Genomic DNA, 19,659 nt, shown 5'->3' with positions numbered 1-19,659 from the left:
TTGAGTAAATCATGTAGATAGACTCTTTATAAAGTTTTATTTTTATTTATTTTATTTGTTTATTATTTCTGGCTGTGTTGGGTCTTCGTTGCTGCACACGGGCTTTCTCTAGTTGCGGCAAGCGGGGGCTACTCTTCGTTGCAGTGTGCAAGCTTCTCACTGCAGTGGCTTCTCTTGTTGTGGAGCATGGGCTCTAGGCGCGTGGGCTTCAGTAGTTGTGGCGCATGGGCTCAGTAGTTGTGGCTCGCGGGCTTAGTTGCTCGCAGCACGTGGGATCTTCCCGGACCAGGGCTCGAACCTGTGTCCCCTGCGTTGGCAGGCAGATTCTTAACCACTGCGCCACCAGGGAAGTCCCATGTAGACTCTTTAAACCTGAGTTTTATTACTGGGAGAATGGGGAGAGAAATATTTACCTTAAAGGGTTAGTGTATGTTGGAAATTAATGAATGAAAAATGCCAGACGGGGTAAACAATTGGTAAATAGCAGCTGGTACTGTGATGCTGAGGAAGCTGCCTGTTACCCCGTCTGCAGGGAGCAAATGTTGGTTTAATTCATTCAAGGATCTAATTAATCTTCCTAAGGGAAAGGGGGGGCGGTGGCGAGCTGACTCAGCTGAGGCCCTGAGAGGTTAAGGAACTTGCCAAAGCTCACACAGCTGGAAGTGACAGGGCTGGGGCTCGATTCCAGATCTTCCTGGCTCCCACACTGGTTCTTCACATAGAGCCGGGCAGAGCGGCTACGGGTACATACTAGATGCTCAATAAATCCAGCTAATTGACTGCCTGCAGCTTCCGCTTTAATTCCACAGGTCTCTTTTTTTTTGAGCTTCCTTCCCACTATGAACCATTTAGTGCAGCCCTCGCAACTCTAAGAAGCTGATCCAGGAAGCCACTTCAAAATAAATAAGAGACTGTGCCTTCTTTGTCCGAAGCCTGCATCTGTTTTTGTGTGCTGGTGAGCTCTGGGGAAACCTAGCGCACTGCTCTGCCCACTCTGGGGAATATTTGCGTCTTACTCTTCAAATTGCCCACAACAGGCTCTTTGAAAGATGGAAAACATATTCCCCTAAGACCTGGGAATGCTAAACAGTTAATAGATCCCCAAGGGTCTTCTGGATTACTAGGATACCGACCACTATCACGGGTCATTAAATATCAAAGTTTATGCTCAGGAGGCCAAAAAATAATCTAAGTTCTCAGTGCCTCACTTGTCTTCACAAGTACCCCAGAAACCATTTAGGTATCACACAGGTAAAACGAGAGCTGCTCCGACCAAAAGGTTGCGATCTCAAAGGTTGATCGCAGCGCGTGGCTCGGTGGTCGTGAGCCCCGCCTCTGCGTCTTTGGAGCATGCTTGTGGGCCTGGCTCCTTCTCGAAAGCTCTCTCTTTCACCTTCTCCTATTTTGGGAAGGATCAGCACCGTCCGTCTGTCTGATTTCGGGCACGAGTCCTTGAGTTCCTCTTTGGTTCCTGCTGGACCTTGATTTGTTGGTTTGCTGAGGTTCTTTAAGACACATCAGGCACACATATTCGGGTTGGGTGACCGTGTTTCTTAGCTCAGTATCCTCAGCAAAAAGCGGGTAGAGGGCTTCCCTGGTGGTGCAGTGGTTGAGAGTCCGCCTGCCGATGCAGGGGACACGGGTTCGTGCCCCGGTCCGGGAAGATCCCACATGCCGCGGAGCGACTGGGCCCATGAGCCATGGCCGCTGAGCCTGAGCGTCCAGAGCCTGTGCTCCGCAACGGGAGGGGCCACAATGGTGAGAGGCCTGCGTACCAAAAAAAAAAAAAAAAAGCGGGTAGAGTGGAGCCTCACCTCATCTTCCGTAGTGCTCGTGGCCATCCTGGGGACATTTACTCTGAAAGTCTTTTTTTTTTTTATTTGCCAGGGGAACCACTTAGACATCGTTGGCTTTCTACTCCTCCACGTGTCCTTGATGTGGGGGAATTTCAAAACATACCTGGCCTCGCAGAGATTCTGTGCTGCCCCCTCTTGTATGGTTTGGACCGGCTGTCCCTCTGTCCAGCATGGCCTGTGTCTCAGGGGGAGGAGAGTGCTGGGGAAATGGTGAGGAGCCGGGGGTGGGGGGGCGGTGAGGGCACAGCATGGGGTACAGGGTCTTGGAATGAACTTTATCCTCTCGAGCTATTTGTGCATCTTTGGCCAGATTCCTGTTAACCTAGCTATAGATAGGCTAGATCGAGTTATACAGATCAGTCCTGTCTGGTCATTTCACCAGTGAGTTTAGCAAACTTGGTGAGGCTAAGACAATGGCAATCTGTGAAACCGGTAATTTAGTGTCAAATAAACAATGGGACTGTTTGGCCGTGGTTTCCAGGAAAGATGAACTGTTGCAGACATGCTGTTGCCTTGGTCAGACCACAGAGCCGGACTTTGGGTTCAGAAAATGTGGTCACTGACACATCAAATAACCAGTTGACGTCATCAGATTTTCACTCTCCTATTTATTGCCCTTTTCTCTATAGACCTAGAGCTGGTGTTTGACTGTTAGGGATATAAAGACCATATACTAATAGTTTAATCAGCCATCCTAGAGGGCAATGTTTCACTGCATTTGTGTGCGTGTGTGTGTGTTTTTTTTTTTTTGGCTGCGCCACACGCCACGTGGGATCTTAGTTCCCCGACCAGGGATCGAACCTGTGCCCCCTGCAGTGGAAGCACAGAGGTCTAACCACTGGGCTGCCAGGGAAGTCCTCACTGCATTTGTGAAGCTAAGAATAGCCCGGTAGAGATTCTCTTATGGTATTTAGCTCAGTAGCATTGGCACTAATGTAGTTATTTTAACAACTACACTGTAGTCCAATGAGCAGAGTCTTATATGTGAAGGTAGAAAACAGACATATAACATCAGCCGAGCTGACCATCACTGCTCCTGCCTGGCTCCTTTCCTACCAAGTCTAAATTCCTCCCTATTCTCAACTATACTTACCTTTGTTTATTTTAAAAAGTGGTAGTCAACCCAGAGAAGAGGGTATTTTTTTTCCTTCCATGTAGAAAGTTGATAGATAACCTGGCAAAGGAGTATTTAATGTGCTTGTGGATATTTCTATGTATGTGGATTAAATATTTTTTAATAAAGGTGCTTAGAGGACAAACTGTGGTAAAAACAATGAAAGTTATTTCCATGGAATCATTAGTCGTTCGTCGAACATCTTCATTTTTTTAATGCCATAAGTTTATTTACAAGCGTATCTAGTACAGTTGGATTTGTTCCTTAAAGTAGCTTTCTTCTGAACTTTACTACAGCCACTTATTAGATCACATACAGTAAGTCCTTCAAGTTGTGGACCTTCAAGTTCACATACGCACCTTCAAGTTGTGAACTGTCAAAGATGCAAACGTGCGTTCGCATGTCCAGTCACGTAAGTTAGTTCATGTGTCTGGCGTACGTTGTCACGTGTGTGCATCCCCTACAAGTGGTTGTGCTTTTGTGTACTTTACTGTACAGGACTGTATAGAGTACAGGAGTACAGTGTCTTTATTTCAAGTCCAGAACCTGCGCCGTCACCGTCAGCCGTGAGTGAAAGTGCAGCTTCCTCCGTCTCCTGTTGCTGACGACCCTTCAGCTCTACCATCTCCCACCTCCTCTCCCTCCTCCAGTCAGTAACTCTTCCTGCCTGTTCATTCGATGCCAGCCCCTGTATGCTATAGCTCTTGTACTGGACTACTGTACTTTTCAAGGTACTGTACGGTAAGATTAAAAATGCTTTCTTTATTTTTTGTGTTTGTTTTTTATGTATCATTTGTGTGAAAAGTATTATAAGCCTATTACAGTACAGTCCTAAATAGCCGATTGTGTTAGTTGGATACCTAGGCTAACTCTGTTGGACTTAGGAACGTGCCCTCGGAATGGATCTCGTTCGTAGGTAGGGGGCTTACTGTACTGGAAAACATTGCATACAGAAGTAAGCTTGAGTAAGCATTTGAGTGTTATGCATTATAATATACCAAGCTTATTTTATCTTATTTATTTTAAAATTTTTAAAATATTTATTTATTTATTTGGCTGCACTGGGTCTTAGTTGTGGCATGAGGGATCTTTGTTGCAGCATGCGGGCTCATTCGTTGAGGCATGTGGATTCTTCGTTGCGGCACGCAGGCTCCTTAGTTGTGGCATGTGAACTCTTAGTTGCGGCATGCGGGATCTAGTTCCCCGACCAGGAATTGAACCTGGGTCCCCCTGCATTGGGAGCGCAGAGTCTTACCCACTGCAGCACCAGGGAAGTCCCATACCAAGTTTATTTTAAATGCAGATATTGCTTTAATGGAGTTGCGTATTTTAAACTGAAGTTTGCAGTTTGTGGGTCTCCCACCCGGCGGTTATGGGATTTGATTATATTGTGAAAGTGCCCCTCCTACCATCTCATTGTGGCTTCTTTGTTTTCGGACATAGAACATCTCTTTTGGTAGGTTCCAGTCTTTTTTGCCGATGGTTGTTCAGCAGTTCGTCGTGAGTTTGGTGTTTTCGTGAGAGGAGGCGAGCTCGGTGGGGTCCTTCTACTCCACCACCTCGTCTCAGAGGAAACCGAACAGCTTCATACTTAAAGCTGCGGCTGAAGGGGGTCGGAGGTGCATGTGGCACATCTCTGCTTCTGAAGGGCTCTGAGGCCTGCCTTTATACACTCACAGCTTCTACGTCGAGAACTGGCCTGGACCCCAACGAGCACGCTCCCAAATACCCAGAGAAACACGTTCTCCAGGCTGCTTTAGACCATGTGGCCAACTTTCCTCAGGAGGGGCCGCGCCCAGTCTTAGGCTCACAGACCACGGGGTGCTGTCACCGCCCCCACTCCTCGCCCCAGGCTCATCACAGGGGACAACCAGGCTGTTCCTGCGGTCTGGACGGAGGGTCCTGACCTGGAAGAGAGCAGACCTGGGTCCTAGTGCCGGCTCGGCCTCTGACTTGCTTTGTGACCTCAGGCGACGCGTCAGGTTTTTTTTATGTAGAATGGAGGGGGCTGCAGTGATGATGTCTAAGCTCCCCTTCGACGGCAGTGCTTACATTTTTCTTTTTTTTTTTTTAACCAAGGTTAAAATGAACGGATGAAGTGTTACTTTCAAAGGCTCTGACAGATGATGGTTTTACCTCTCTTCCCAAGAACGGTGTTTTGAACGTGGTGTGTCTGTATGAGTCTGGAATTTACTTTTCCTGAGGATATGCTAAATTATCAACTCTCCCATCTGCCCCTTATTCTGTAAAGTCTTTTAAGTATTATAGAACCGACTCTGTCTGTCTGCGTCTTTCATACTTTCAGCTCTATCTGCATTTTATGTGCCCCTGCTTAAAAAATAGGACTCTCCGACAAGTCCCACTTTTGTTTTAGGAATAATGGTCAATTATTGAGTTCAGCTATTTTCACATGGAAGATTCAGAAAATCCCCACTGGTTTTCACATGGAGGGAGGGAGCAGTCTCCCTCCCTCCGCCTGTTCTTCTAGAGGAGTTGCAGGGATCTCAACCCCCCTGCCCATAGCACGTCTCCCTTCACCACTGGAGGGGCACCCGGCCCAAGCTGGGGCCGCTCGGACTCTTTCCTGGGAATCTGTATTCTGAGTAGAGACACACAGATATTTGGAGCATCATTGACCGGCGGGTGGGGTCTCCATCACTGCCCTGGTTCTTGGCCTTTCTGGAGCCTGGTTGTGTGCTTCTTGCTGATTCTGTGAGCCACGCTGTAGTCTTTCCCCAAATTGCCTTTCGTCCAAATTAGGAAGGAGGAGAGGGAAGGGAAGGAAGACAGGCAGGCAGGCCCCTGATGCTAACTGAACAGACTATCTTGAGTGAAGGGCCAGTTTGTCTGCTTCTTGATGTTGGCTCCCAGCCTGTCACAGGTGTGGTCTTACTACGCGTCACCAGTAAGCAGCTTGCAGCCCTCACGACTCACCGTGGGAGTTTGAGACATCCAAAGTGGTTCACACCGCACTGTCCTATGTTGGTGTTACAGAAATGTCAGCTTGCATCCACAGGTCCCCAATGTTTACTCTAAGCTCCCGTACCTGTCTCCTTGAGGATGGGTAGCCCCCAGTTTGTGGACCTGTGTTAGCACTGGGCTGGAGTTCTAGGGGCCCAGGTAACTTAGCCTGTCTCAGAAGCTGGGATGTGTTGAAACTGCTCATCTCCACAGAGGCTAGTGGACTAGGACATCGCTGTCCACGCGGAGGGCCCCACCCTGGGCACCCTCGGAAGTTCTGCTCTCCCTCTTACCTTGTTGGCTGGGAGGCTCCACCCTGCTCCCACCCACGGTCCACAGACTTCCTGCATCCTCAGGTGGACATGAGGTTTCCCACCATGTCTCTGCCATGAGGGCAGCAGCCTGGCCGCCCTTGGCCTATCTCTGGAAGAATGGACAAAGTTTTTAGCAGTTTAAAAGAGAGCGCCTTCCCAAAAGAAGAGAATGCAGGGATTCAAACAGACACTTTCCCACCCATGTTCATAGCGGTGTTATTCACAGTAGCCAAAGGTAGAAACAACCCAAATGTCCGTTGACAGATGAACGGAGGAACACAGTGTGGTCCATCCGTATGATGGGATATGGTTCGGCCTGGAAAAGGAAGGAAATTCTACCACACGGATGAACCTTGAAAACATTAAGTGAAAGAAGCCAGACCCAAAGGCCAAATATTGTATGATTCTACTTATCTGAGGTGTCCAGTGGTCAGATTCATAGAGACAGGAAGTAGAATGGTGGTTCTAATTCCAGCTGATTTACACAGTGTGAATGTAGTGACGAGACCTAGCTCCTGCCAGTGCGGTGCTAACGCTCAATGCTCTCCTAGACTGAGTCCAGCCAGGCTCCCTGTAGCCCACTGAACCCAGCAGCCACGAGTGAGCACGGTGCTGTGATGCTCTGAGCCTCAGGCCCAGAATCAAAGGCCTCAGCTCTAGCGTGGTCTTAACCCTGACTCCCCTTTGATGGTAGACAAGTCCGTTCACTTATCTGTGGGTCTCTGTATCCCTGTCAGCAAAATGGACATGACTCTAGGATTGGGATGAAAATATAAGAGAGAGCTTGGACAGGAAGGCATTGGACGGATGGATCGTGGTGGGATGCCGCTGACTCAGGGCTGGGGGCTAACACAGGATGCCGGCCTCCGTCCTAGGTGTGGTCTCACCCTTGAGCTTCTGCTAGTGTGATATGCTGGAGGAACGCGGCGCCCAGGTCCTCAGCTGGAGACCAGAGCTACTACCGGGCATGCCTCCCGGTCTCACACTTGGCCCTCCTTCCCCAGGACAGGTTACAACAACCTCAGCTTGGCTTTGGCACGTCAGCTCCATCAGACCTCATCAGCTAGTGGCTGGCAGCCTTCAGATCAGATCCTTCATCTTCCTTGTTCTCAAGGCTGATGGAGAAGAGAGGAGGGTTCATCTTGAAAGAGTACATTGTTCTCAGCGGAGACATCAGGGGAGAGAGGCCTGGGGGTTGGTGGCTCTAGGTCCCAAGCCTAGTCCCTGTCTGGCCCTAGAAAACTTCCTTGGCCTCGGGGTGCCTCTCTCTTCCCGCTTCCTTTGGATTCCATTGTTTCCTCACTCAATAAACAAAAAGGTCTGTATTAGATACCTGTTAAGAAATCTTTTTTTTGTTTTAAAAGAGTCAGATGGGGCTTCCCTGGTGGCGCAGTGGTTGAGAGTCCGCCTGCCGATGCAGGGGACACGGGTTCGTGCCCCGATCCCGGAAGATCCCACATGCTGCGGAGCGGCTGGGCCCGCGAGCCATGGCCGCGGAGCCTGTGCTCCGCAACGGGAGAGGCCACAGCAGTGAGAGGCTCGCGTACAGCAAAAAAAAAAAAAAAAAAAAAAAAAGAGTCAGATGATGGGACTTCCCTGGCGTGGAATGAGTCAGATGCCCTGGGTTTGAGAATCCCAGCTCTATTTTCTAAGGGTTCTGAGGTCTTGAGCAGATTGTACTCTCTCTCTGAACTGCCCAGGGCCTCAGTTTTCTCACCTGTAAAATAGGAAGAATATTAGCACCATCCTGACAGGATTGTACGAAGATTAAACTAGACAATGCCTGTCCGGTGCTTAGCACACGCCGGCCTGGGCAAGTGCACACGTGTTAGCTGTGATGGTCACCGTGTAACGTGCACAGGGTACCAGCCTGCTGCTGGGTGGGCGGGTTAATGGGTGGACGGGGGCTTTGGAAGCAGTGCTGCTCCCCTTCCCGGTCCCCTCTGGCATTTCACTGTGGTCTCCCCATGGTCTTCGTAGTTAACTTTGCTGTCTCATGTTTCCCACTTCTCCCCTCCCGTGTCTGTCGTTAGTTGGCTGGGTGACGCTCTCTTCTTTTTTATTTTTAAAAATAATTTTATTTATTTATTTATTTATTTACGGCTGTGTTGGGTCTTCGTTGCTGCACCCAGGCTTTTCTCTAGTTGCAGCGAGCGGGGGCTACTCGTTGTTGTGGTGCGCGGGCTTCTCACTGTGGTGGCTTTTCTTTGTTGTGGAGCATGGGCTCTAGGCGCACGGTCTCAGTGGTTGCAGCTCGTGGGCTCAGTACTTGTGGCACACGGGCTCAGTTGCTCCGCAGCATGTGGGATCTTCCCGGACCGGGGCTCGAGCCCATGTCTCCTGCATTGGCAGGTGGATTCTTAACCACTGCGCCACCAGGGAAGTCCCTCTCTCTTCTTTTTTTTTTTTTTCTCTCTTCTTTTTTAAAGGCACATTCCCAGTGGAATCTCCACTCCCCCCTCCCCCAATCTTTTTTCCAGTGTTCAGTTTAACTATGGAAAGTACCCCTCCCACCTCTATCCAGTCGGGAAAGAGAGTTCTGGGATCTCAGGCCTCCACTTCTGTGTCCTTCCACCTGGAAAGGCACGGGAGCAAGAGCATGGACTTTGACTACCTGCTGGGCCGTGGTCCGCTGTGGCTCCAAACCCCAGAGCTTCTGTGGGCTGCGTCAGGTCTTCAGGTGGGTCCTGGTGACTTTTCTGCTGGGATGACTCCAGGGCCATCTTCTGGAACCAGGGTTTTCTTCTCTCTGTGTTGCTTCTCCAGAACTCTGGGATCTTGGAAACCAGTTCTCTGGTCCCAGAAAATGTTTGCAGAGTACTTTGTCTGAGGTTCCTGCACGTCTGGAAAATCATCACAGCATCACACCATCAGCGTCTGGTGAGCTCAGCAGCCTGAGGTGCGGCTGTCTGTTGCCTAAAGCAGAAATGGCTTGTGTGTGCCCTGCATGGGGCGCGGCGTGGGTCCAGAGCACATGCACGAGGCCACAGTCACGTGGATCCCTTCATTCACCACGATGCCCACCCCAGGTGTGCCAGGAGTGGATGGAGCTGAATGTCTCCTTTTGTACTTTCTCCCCATTGCAGCAGTTAGCAGGGCACTGAGTATACAACAGGCGCTCAATAAGTGCCTGGGGATAGGTTGGTTCATTGATTCATGCATTCAGTCTTCCCAGCCTGCTATTGCTTACCCTTGACCGCCACTGAACTTCCTCTTTGAAAGACTCCAGGAGGGGAAAGGATCGCCCCACTGCTTCTCCACGTTCAGAAACTTGTCTGTGTCCCAGTCCAGCGGGATGACTGGACAAGAGAGTCTGACCCATGGGGTCCTTGACCAGGTCCACCCGAGGATTAAAGCACCTCTTCAGTGGGCATGGACCAGTTTTAGAAATCCTGGACCCTGTTACCTCTAGATTTTCCTGAAACCATCCCATTTCATCCGGGGTCTTTGTCGAAATTCCCCATGGACAGAACTGTGTTTGTGGCTCTGACTGTCCTGTCATGACCCGGATGAGTACATGGCGCCTGAAAGGTTGTGGGGTTTGTTTTGTTCTTTGTCACGATGATGGTGACGATGACGATATCCTGGAGGTGCCTTGGGGCCCGGCCAGACCTTCGGGGGCCTCTGCGGGTCGATCCGCAGCTCGGGGGGTGGGAAGTTACAGAGCGGGGCTGGGTGCAGGCCTCACCCACCCCCTTAAAGTCTCATGCTCAAATCTGGATGTCCGGGTGAGCAGGACACAAGCAGCAGGGCTGAAGTGCACAAGCACGTCCCTGGCACAGCTCCGACGCCACCCGTTGGGCCCCCTCGGTTGGCAGCCGGCAGGGCAGTGGGCATGGCCCCTTGCGTCTTGCTGACGAGCCCCGGCCTGGCCTGCTGCGGCCCCAGCCCTACGGCAGCTCAGGGTGGGCTCGGCAGGGAGCTGGGGGTGGCTGGCTATTCTGCTCTGAGCCTAGGAGCCGGTGGGCAGGGGGGAGAGGCTCGTCGGGGCCCTTTCCGTATTTCTGTTCATCAAATTGAAGAGTGGCTGGGGAGACCTCAGGACCCCACCCGTCTCCCGCCCTGCATACCCTCCGCCCCGTACCTGTGCTACAAGGGAGCGTGAGACGGAGCTGGACCCACACTTAGGACCCTCCTTGGGGCCCACCCTGCTCCAGACCCGCAGCTGCATGGTTCACCCTCGTGTCGAGAAGGAAGAGGCTCAGAGGCCGGGGCGAGGGCAGCAGGCCTACTCGCAGGTGCTTTCTGCCCAGTTTTCCAGCTGTTTGGGGGTGTTTGGGTTTCCATGCGCCCTCTTGCTCTTATTTGGCTTATATGGGGAGGTGTTATTGGCGTTACTGGTGTTAGAGGGAGTGGGGAGCTAGTCTGTGGGGTGTCGGGGGTTGTGGGCGGGTGAGCGGGAGGTAATCGGGGAGGGATGGGCCGGTGACTAAGGTGTGCCTGACACCAGGTGATGAGGAGGTGGCATAGCTGGACCAGGTTCTCAAGTCTGTTCCGTAGAGAGGCATGGAATTCGAGACACAGCGTTCAAATCTTCTGTCACTTACTATCTCTGGGACTTTCAGTGAGATTTTTATCCTCTAAGCCTTATTTTCCTGTAGGGTTGTTGTACTAAATAAAATCATCTATATTTCATTTACTATAAATGTAAGTATATGCCCGACACGTAAATGTTAAGGTTACATTAATAATAGTTCCTCTTGCATCACGTTCTCTGGGGTGTCACGGCTGGAAAGGAAAGGCCGTGTCTTTGCTGTCAGAGATTCTGGTTTGCCTTAGAGACTCTCTCCCAGGTGACAGTCCCTGGCTTCATCCCTGACTGTGCCACCTCGGGTTTCTGGTGGCGTCCAGGCCCTGCTGGCGTCCAGCCACGGCAGCTTTGCTCTGCAGAGCCCACATGACTGGCCCTCGGGTGCACTCCAAGGTCAGAGCCTTGCTTTTTCATCCCAGGACTCCGTGCTGGTTCCTGGCCTTTGTGGAGCCGTGCCCGGGTGTCATGACCTCCTGTTCCCTGGACAACCTGCTGTTCTCTAGTGGGACAAGGGCTCTGTCTCTGCTCAGCTCCTCTGGGGTTCACCACCTTTTCTCTCTACAGGCGCTGAGCTTCTTAGCAGATCGTCTGCATTCACCCCAGATCTTTGGGTCCTTTACACCTATGGAGCCTGTGGGACCAGCCCTCCTGGCTTGTCCTTGAACCCCACCTTACTACAGCCCTTGAGGGTGCAGGCCTTCCCCTCTCGCAAAGTGCATCTTAGGGCAGGTGGGAGCCCTTTCCAGCGGAGCCCTGCCCAAGCTGGAGATGGAGCTTCAGAAACACCACGTTCATTGCACCCCCTCCCTGCCATGCTTCCACTTCTCTCTTAGGCATTCCTCTCGGCCCTGCCTCTCCTCTGACACCTGTCCTCCCCATCTCAGTAAGCGCCTTCCAGCCTTCCAACGGCCAGGGCGGAAATCCTGAATCGTTCTTGATTCCTCTCCCCATGTCCAGTCCCTCAGCTGAAACTTCACAATCTATCCAAAATCTGTCTGAGCAGCCAGGGGCTGCCTTTCCCCCTTGTGTGAATGTCCCTGTGGACCACATGACACATCAACAAGAGAGTCAGACCAGAGATCAGGAGAAACAATGCAAGTTTCACATCTGCAATGCTGTGACCGATCATAAACTAATGAGCTGCAATGTGTTAATTGCTTGTTGTGTTCCAAGCACTAAGTCCTTAACATGGATTATCTCATTCACTGTGTGACTTCACTTCTCTGTTTCCTCATCTCTAAAGAAGACGACAACAGTTCACAGGGAGTTGGTGAGGATGCAGGGAAATAATGTAGGTGAGAGTGTTTTTTTTAAAAAAAAGCAGCAAGGGGGACTTCCCTGGTGGCGCAGTGGTTGAGTCCACCTGCCAATGCAGGGGACATGGGTTTGACCCCTGGTCGGGGAAGATCCCACATGCCGCGGAGCAACTAAGCCCGTGCACCACAACTACTGAGCCTGCACTCTAGAGCCCTTGCGCCACAACTACTGAGCCCATGTGCCACAACTACTGAGCCCGCGTGCCACAACCACTGAAGCCCACGTGCCTAGAGCCCGTGCTCCGCAACAAGAGAAGCCACTGCAATGAGAAGCCCATGCACTGCAACAAAGAGTAGCCCCTGCTCGCCGCAACTAGAGAAAAGCCCGCGCAGCAATGAAGACCCAACGCAGCCAAAAATAAAATAAATAAATTTTAAAAAAGTATCATCTGAAAAAAAAAGAAAAAGAAAGCACCAAGGGCTGTACTTATGCTGTATTTTCACCAAAGAGCCAAAGAGATGCTCTCCAGGCCTTTGAAGAGTCCCCATAGCACAGAGGAGAGATGTTGGCAGAGTTCCGGCTGATGGTGCATTTGATAGCCCAGCTTTGTGAGGGCAGAATGTGAGGCCCACGGTGGTGCTTTATCTGTCACCTGAGATCGGGGTGTCTGTCTCCTGGCACAAATGTGACACCTGTTGCAGGAGAAAGGGGCCCTGGCAGCTGGCGCTCTGGCCAGGAGCAGGAGTTCACTTACCCGAGGGCAGGTGACAAGTGTCAATAGTTAAATCAGCACATTCTTTAGCTCCTGGTTCCCCTAGGGGGTTAAGCGGGGCCAGGGTACCTCGGGCAGGGTTAACACAGCGGAAAAGCTCCACACGTGCCTGACGCCTACTATGCACTCAGTGAATATTAATGGGGTTGGGAGGATAGGTGGGTGACGGGAGGGGCGCCGAGAACAGCCGGGCAGCAGAGAGGAAGTGCTGTCTGTTACCCCCACCACTGAGTCGCTGCTGCCCATGGTCCTCTTGCTTCTCTGCACAGAGGAGAGAGGTGGCGACTGGCCGTTCCCGGTTTTTATAAAATTCTCGAGGCTGGGACTCACATCTTCTGACGCCCAAGTCCAAAACCCTGAACTCAGACATTGTTGGGGGACGGGGTGCTAGCTGTGTCTGACACGCACAGTGTTTAATCCTCACGGCAGGGGCAGGGGTCTTATCTCCACCAGCCAGAGAGATAAGACCAGAGAGGTTCAGTTACTTGCTCAGGCGGTTACCATTTATAATGGTGGCCATCCATGGAGATCTTCCTGACTCCAAGCCTTCTTGTCTTTTCCACACTGTGAAGTCTGCCAAGGGCGTTTCCTGCTCCTTGAACTGCTAAAGGCTGGGCTGTTGATTGTCTTGCTGCAAGTAATTTCAAAGCCATCCAGACGCACCTGTGACCTGGGCAGGGCCTGGTTAGGTTTAACCACTGACCTCCCCTCCCTTCCGTGGATTGTCCTTGTTTACTGGGAGAGCCACCTGTTACCCTCTTTTAAAGAGAAATAGAGCCAGGCCACAAGTTAAAGGTGATGGACAGGTTTCATTCAGTACTATCGCAGTGTGGGAAAGAGACTGAGGTATCGAGGTGAGCTCAGTTCCAAAGGCAGCCAGGGATTTACAGCCCACAAGCAGCGTGAGGGGTCAGTGGTTGGAGGATTGCCAGGAGAAGACATCAGGGTGGGGGGTTCTTGCTGGCCCGGCCTAGCAGCATCCTGGCTACCTGATTGGGTTCAGGTATCAAGGGTGGAGGGTTTTGTAAACAGAGTTAACAGGATTCTTCCTAAAATCTGGGCTGGGCAGGCCAAGGACAGGGCCCAAGGGCCATGGCCTAGTCGAAAAGAGTGCTCACAGGAGCCCTTCCAAAGTTTGGTCCAGGAGAGGGTGTTCCTTGTCATTTCCCAGTAAATGCGAGGACACGGCATGGTGAAGACCACGGGGAGAGTCCATTGACCTTGGGGTGACTTGTCTCACTTTCCAGGAGTCAAAGAATTTGGCTGGCACTGAAATCTAGTGTGTGGGAAAGAAAGTGCCTGGGAGACACGCCGGAACTCCCTCGGATGCGGCAAATTGATTTTTTTTTTTTTTGCGGTACGCGGGCCTCTCACTGTTGTGGCCTCTCCCGTTGCTGAGCACAGCCTCCGGATGTGCAGGCTCAGCGGCCATGGCTCACGGGTCCAGCCGCTCCGCGGCATGTGGGATCCTCCCGGACCGGGGCACGAACCCGTGTCCCCTGCATCGGCAGGCGGACTCTCAACCACTGCGCCACCAGGGAAGCCTGGCAAATTGAATTTGTAGGGTTATATCCTCACAACCTTGTCTACAAGTAGGTTGTTTTCAGCCACAGAGCAAAGTCCAGGAAGAGGTGACCCAGTCGTTCTGAGGCAGAAGCAAGGCAGCGCCTCCCCTCCCCTCCCACGGTGCGGTGCGACTCATTTGTCCCCCAGGCCCCTGAGCCTCCAGCTACTAACCCGCAGCCCCCGGGGCCTGGGCAGGGATGGGGCTCCTTTGTTAGCAGTGTCTTAGCCGGGTTAGCGCAGGAACACCAGGCAGGAAGGTAGGGCTGGGTCTGGGAACATTCTTTCTCTTTCTGTCTCCCTCCCTCCCTCCCCCCGCCTCACGTCACCGCACTGGCTCCGGGATCCTCTTCCCCGAGAACATCTCTGTGCGTCGAACTAGTCTGACTTGTTTCTGCCTGCCTGCTGGCCAGCCATGGAAACAGCAGAGACCTTGAGGGCAGCAGGATAAACCTGCGGAAGTCCCGATAAACATAACACGAGCAGACGGTTAATGTCTGCGCAGAAACGCAGGGGCACAGACCCCCAGCGGACGCTCTGCCCCCGGGTCTCCTCCAAGTCCACACCAAACAGCATCCACAGGAGAAAATGTAGGTGGGAAGAGGAAACGCTGGCTGGTGAGGCAGACAGGCTCTCTGTTCCGATGCCGGCTTCGAAACAACGGACTCTGTGACCCTCAGCCCTGGGCTTCTCTTTCCCCATCTGTGAAGTGGGGGTAATCAGACCTGGCCCAGGTGGGATCATGCCTGCGAGGTGCTGAGTAAACCCTGTGGAGCACCCAGCATGTAACTGGGTAAGAAAAGCTCCCCCGCCGCGCCCCACGTTCCACCCACCTTCCTGGAGGTATTCACACACACACACTCTGGCAAAGCGCTGATGTCCACCTTCTGTGGGCTGTGCTCTTTCCTCTGTGTCTGGTTGGCTGGCTCTGCCTCTCCTGGTGCCCGCCTGGGGCTCCTCGGATGCCTCTGCTTCCAGGCATCTCCTGGCTCACCGTGGACAGTGGTGCCAGTCTAACTCCCGGGCAGCGCCCACTGCAGTGTCCCAGGAGCATCTTGATGAAGCTGTTGGAGAGCTTTCTGCGCTTTTGCAGCCCCATGGGTTCCCTCTGAACTCTTGGGTTCTAGCCTTAGCTTTGTCACGACAGTGGTCCTACCTGAGCCATGACTTCACTTTCAGCGGTTCCTGTTACCCAAGGTCAACCAGGGTCTGAAAACATTAAATGGGAAATTCTAGAAACAGTTAATAAGCTTTCAAGTGTGTACCATTCTGATCGGTGTGATGAAATCTCACGCTGTCCTGCTCCATCCTGCTCCGTCTTGCCCAGGAAGTGAGTCACCCCCTTTCTCCAGCCCCTCCCACCGTTAGTCATTTAGTATCTGTCTCAGTTACCAGATGGACTGTCCTGGCATCACAGTGCTTGTGTTCAAGTGACCCTTATTTTACTTAATACCGTCCCCACAGTGCCACGGCAGTGATGCTGGAAATTCACATTTGCCAAAGGAGAGCCATAAGGTGCTTCTTTTAAGTGAAAAGGTGAAACTTAAAGAAAGGAAAAAAACTGTATGCTAAGGTTGCTAAGATCTACGGCAAGAGCGAATCTTTTCTTCATGAAATTGTGAAGAAGGGAAAAGAAATGTTTGCTGGTTTTGCTGTCACACCTCAAACTGCAAAAGCTGCAGCCATAGTGAATAAGTGCTCCATTAAGATGGCAGAGGCATTCAATTTGTACAATAAAATATTTTGAGAGAGACTCATTCACATAACTTTTATTACAATATATTGTTATAACTGCTCTATTTGATTTTTAGTTAACATTATTAATCTCTCACGGTCCCTAATTTGTAAATTAAACTTAATCATAAGTATGTATAGGAAAAAACATTGTATATATGGGATTCAGTACTATGGTTTCAGGCATCCACTGGGGGTCTTGAGTGTATCCGCTGTGGACAAGGGGGTCAACTGTGTTTGCTAAGTGACTTCAGATAGCTGGGCTTCCATTTCCTTACCTGAAATGAGGACTAGGTGGTCTTGAAGGCCCCTCCCAGCTCTTGGTGGCCTGTGATTCTGCCTTATGGTTCCACAAAGTCTCCATCCTGCCCGAGTGTCCCCCTGACCTGTGGGCAGCCCCGGCCCCCAGTGGACAGCCGTGCTGACCACTGAGCTCTGATTCTCCCCCGCCGAACCCTCGGCGGCTCCTTGCCCCTTTGCGTGGCTGTGAATGTACGCACATCTCCCTCATTCTCACCGTGGTTTGGCTCTTACCTTCCCAGATGTGTGAAAGCCGACAGGCTCCAGGGCCTCAGGGCACAGATGTCAGCCGTCACACACAGCCTCTAGATGCATCCAGGAGGAGCTGGGCCTCAAATCTCATATCTTCAGCTGTTTATAATTCTGACAGGCAAACGCCAAGTCCTGGCCCACGGTCTCGTGGTGCCCCCAGCTCTGGGTCCATCCAGCAGCCCAGCGACTTAACGGCGGGCAGGGGGAGGGCCCCCCCGTCAGATAGCCCCACCGGCTCCCTGGCTCGGGGGCAGGGAGGTTGTGAGGGGAAAGCTCAGCTCGGCCGCCGTGCACCCAGTGGCTTTTGGGCGAAATTGGCCTCGACAGGCAGCCTGTGGTGGTCACATGGCAGGACAAAGCTCCGGGTTCCCCTGGCCTGGTTCCTCCTCTGAATTAGGAAAGACAGCGAGTCCTAACAGGAGATGAGCTCATGCCCTTGCTCTCTGCCGTGTTGACCTTGGCCGAGGTTGTAACTGTCCCCCTACACTCCACCCCACTTCACACCCACCCCAAGACGGGGGCTCAGGAGCCACAGAAGGTACACGATTACCTCTGTTATTACGCCCTGAATCTCGCAGATTTATGAGGTCTTCAGGTCGTGCTGACCTTCTTCCTCTCTTCTTCTTTCCCTTCCTCAGGGTATGGCAGCTGGAGAGAACTGGCCAAGGCTCTGGCCAGCAGGAACATTCCGGCTGTGGATCCAAATCTCCAGTTCTACCGTCCCCAGAGGCTGGGCCTCAAGGTACGTGGCAGGGTCAGCCCGTCCTCCCTGCTGGTGCGTTAACGTGGGTCCTCGGCTCCCCCTGCCCACAGAGCCTTAAGGGCACCCTCACGTCCTGTGTTAGGAGAGGGCAGAGCAGAGGGAGTCCCTGGATGGCAGGCTGGCCTCATGGGCTCTCCTAGCTTCATGGGTAGAGACGTCCATCCTGCCTTCCCCAAAGCCTTGTCGCATAGTTCAAGATGCCCAAGTCTGAGCCGTCCAGGCATGTGGCCTCCATCAGCAGCCTGAGCCGGACCAGCACCTCTCGCCTCTTGCCGGGATGAGGACTGGGCTGGTACTTTAGTGACAGTCCCAGGTGCTTGCCGCTAAGAGTCAGAGATGATGCGGTAGAGACGACCCCTCCCTGCAAATAACTGGGGGACAGATTTGTACTGGGGCATTTTCCCTATGGTGTTTCTTGGGCTGATGGTCCCTAGAAGCTGCTCTGGGTGGGATTAGGGAACTTGAGGTCCAGTTCAGCCTGGAGCCCTAAGGTTGAGCCTCTGAGCCTAGAACAGACATGGATCTCCAAGGCCGGACCAGAGCCAAACTGCACCCATGGACCTGCAGGGTAGGGAGGGGTTGGGGTGTCTTCCCCAAGGGGGCTCCCACTTGTTAGGACAGATGAGTCACAGAAGAGGGAGGCAAGGTCCCTGCCCCCAGGAGAGCCTGGTCTAATTAGAAAAAATTTTTCTATATGAGAAGACTGAGAAAAGTCAGGAAAGTAGAAGCACCTCAGGGGTATACATTGGAGGTATATTCCTGAGGGATATAGTGTGAGCCAGAAAGGGGAGTGTCTGTAAGTTGATAAGCCTGGGTCTCCTGACCCTCTGCTTCCACAGGCACTTTCAAGGGGCCCCGATCCTGTTGTCACCCTAATATTCCCACCAAGTTCATTCTTCTCTGTTCTGCCAGGGCCAAGATTCTGCGAGAGGTGGCATGGGGAACAGCAGCTACCTGAAGTGGAATAAGCCGGTCCCCTGGCTGTCAGAGGTGAGGCTCCTCTTGGAGAGGGTTAAAAAACAGTGTTTATAGGTAATTCCAGAGGCTCCAGAAAATTTTCTTCTAGTGGTTGTTATTAAAAATTTTCATCTAAAAAAATTTTTTTTTTCATCTAATTTGAAGAAAAAAATGAAAGGGTTCCAGGCTCATTGAATTTTCTTCCTTTAGAGAAGCTCTGACACTTGCAAGGGGCCTCCTGGGTGCCAGGCTTTGTGCATGATCTCCTGTCAGCTTTATGACCCTATAGGATAACACAATATCCTCATTTTATGGGTGAGAAAAGCAAAGCCGAGGAAAGCTACAGGACTTTCACGTCCGTGTTAATCCCCAGTTATAAAATTCGGCTTCCCAAACTCTCTTTCATGGACCATTAAATCCCCTAAGATATTCCAGGCAGAAAGGAATCCACTGTTAAATACGGTTTCAGATCTATAGACATCCACTCCCTGGAAATACACATTAGCACATGAAAGGCTCTGAGTTCTGCGGTCATGTGTTTGACTTGGTTTATTAGCTCAGCACGTACCAAACTTATTTGCCTCCTGAACTACCGTTTCCCGTGAACCATTAATATTCTATGAAACCAGTGTTCTAAGAGACATATACTAGGAAACCCTGCTTTAGAAAATTTTTATAGGAAGCAGTTAAACATGTGAATGAAAGTTGTCATAGCATCATCATACCTTTTGTGTACATAGGATTTGACAGATTCTTTTTCTTTCAGTGAAGAAGCAGAAACTCAGGAGGTTAATCACATGCACAAGATCACCTTGAGTAAAAGCTTGTGCAGATACTCCAGAGCAGCGTGGTGCTTTGGGGGTGAACATTTGAAATTTAGGTTTTGTATCATGCAACTTGTCCAGGCCTTTCTTGCCTGGGTGCTGTCAGCCAGCCCGTCATCTCGTCCACACCTGTCACAGGTTGACCTCTTCCGCCTGGGTGATTTTATTTCCAGTCCACCCGTGTGCCGTGGGGCGGGCGTGAAGGATGCAGTGTCATACATAATATGATGGTAGGTTATCTACACCGTGAAACTGCCTCTGTTTAAACCCTGAGAGAGGATGGATTACGACACCGGCACACCTGTACCAGGTGATATCATCAGGTAATTAGGCCCTGCCCTGCCCCACCTGGAGATGGCATGGTGAAAATCATTGCTCCAGCGATCCAGCCTTCTGTCCTTTGAGGACAGTTGGATTCTTTATTTTTGTATTTTTTATTTTTTTTGCGGTACGCGGGCCTC

At 51.6% G+C, this 19,659-nt stretch overlaps 1 protein-coding gene across 2 annotated transcripts in view; it reads left to right on the top strand.

The window, feature by feature from the left end:
* The window catches only part of B4GALNT3 (beta-1,4-N-acetyl-galactosaminyltransferase 3), a 93,158-nt gene that overhangs the window by 53,761 nt on the left and 19,738 nt on the right, over window positions 1-19,659 (top strand). The window contains exons 2-3 of one of the 2 annotated variants that reach the window (XM_060112516.1): window positions 17,293-17,396; window positions 18,330-18,407. In XM_060112516.1, the coding sequence (XP_059968499.1) occupies window positions 17,293-17,396; window positions 18,330-18,407 (182 nt within the window). Of the gene's footprint in view, window positions 1-17,292; window positions 17,397-18,329; window positions 18,408-19,659 lie in introns of those variants that run through there. The other variant, XM_060112517.1, reaches the window with a different exon arrangement.

This window comes from Mesoplodon densirostris, chromosome 11 (genome assembly GCF_025265405.1).
Source record: "Mesoplodon densirostris isolate mMesDen1 chromosome 11, mMesDen1 primary haplotype, whole genome shotgun sequence".
Classification (NCBI taxonomy): Eukaryota; Metazoa; Chordata; class Mammalia; order Artiodactyla; family Ziphiidae; genus Mesoplodon; species Mesoplodon densirostris.
Note: the sequence above shows the minus strand (reverse complement) of the source record. Positions and strands in the feature narration are given on the sequence as shown.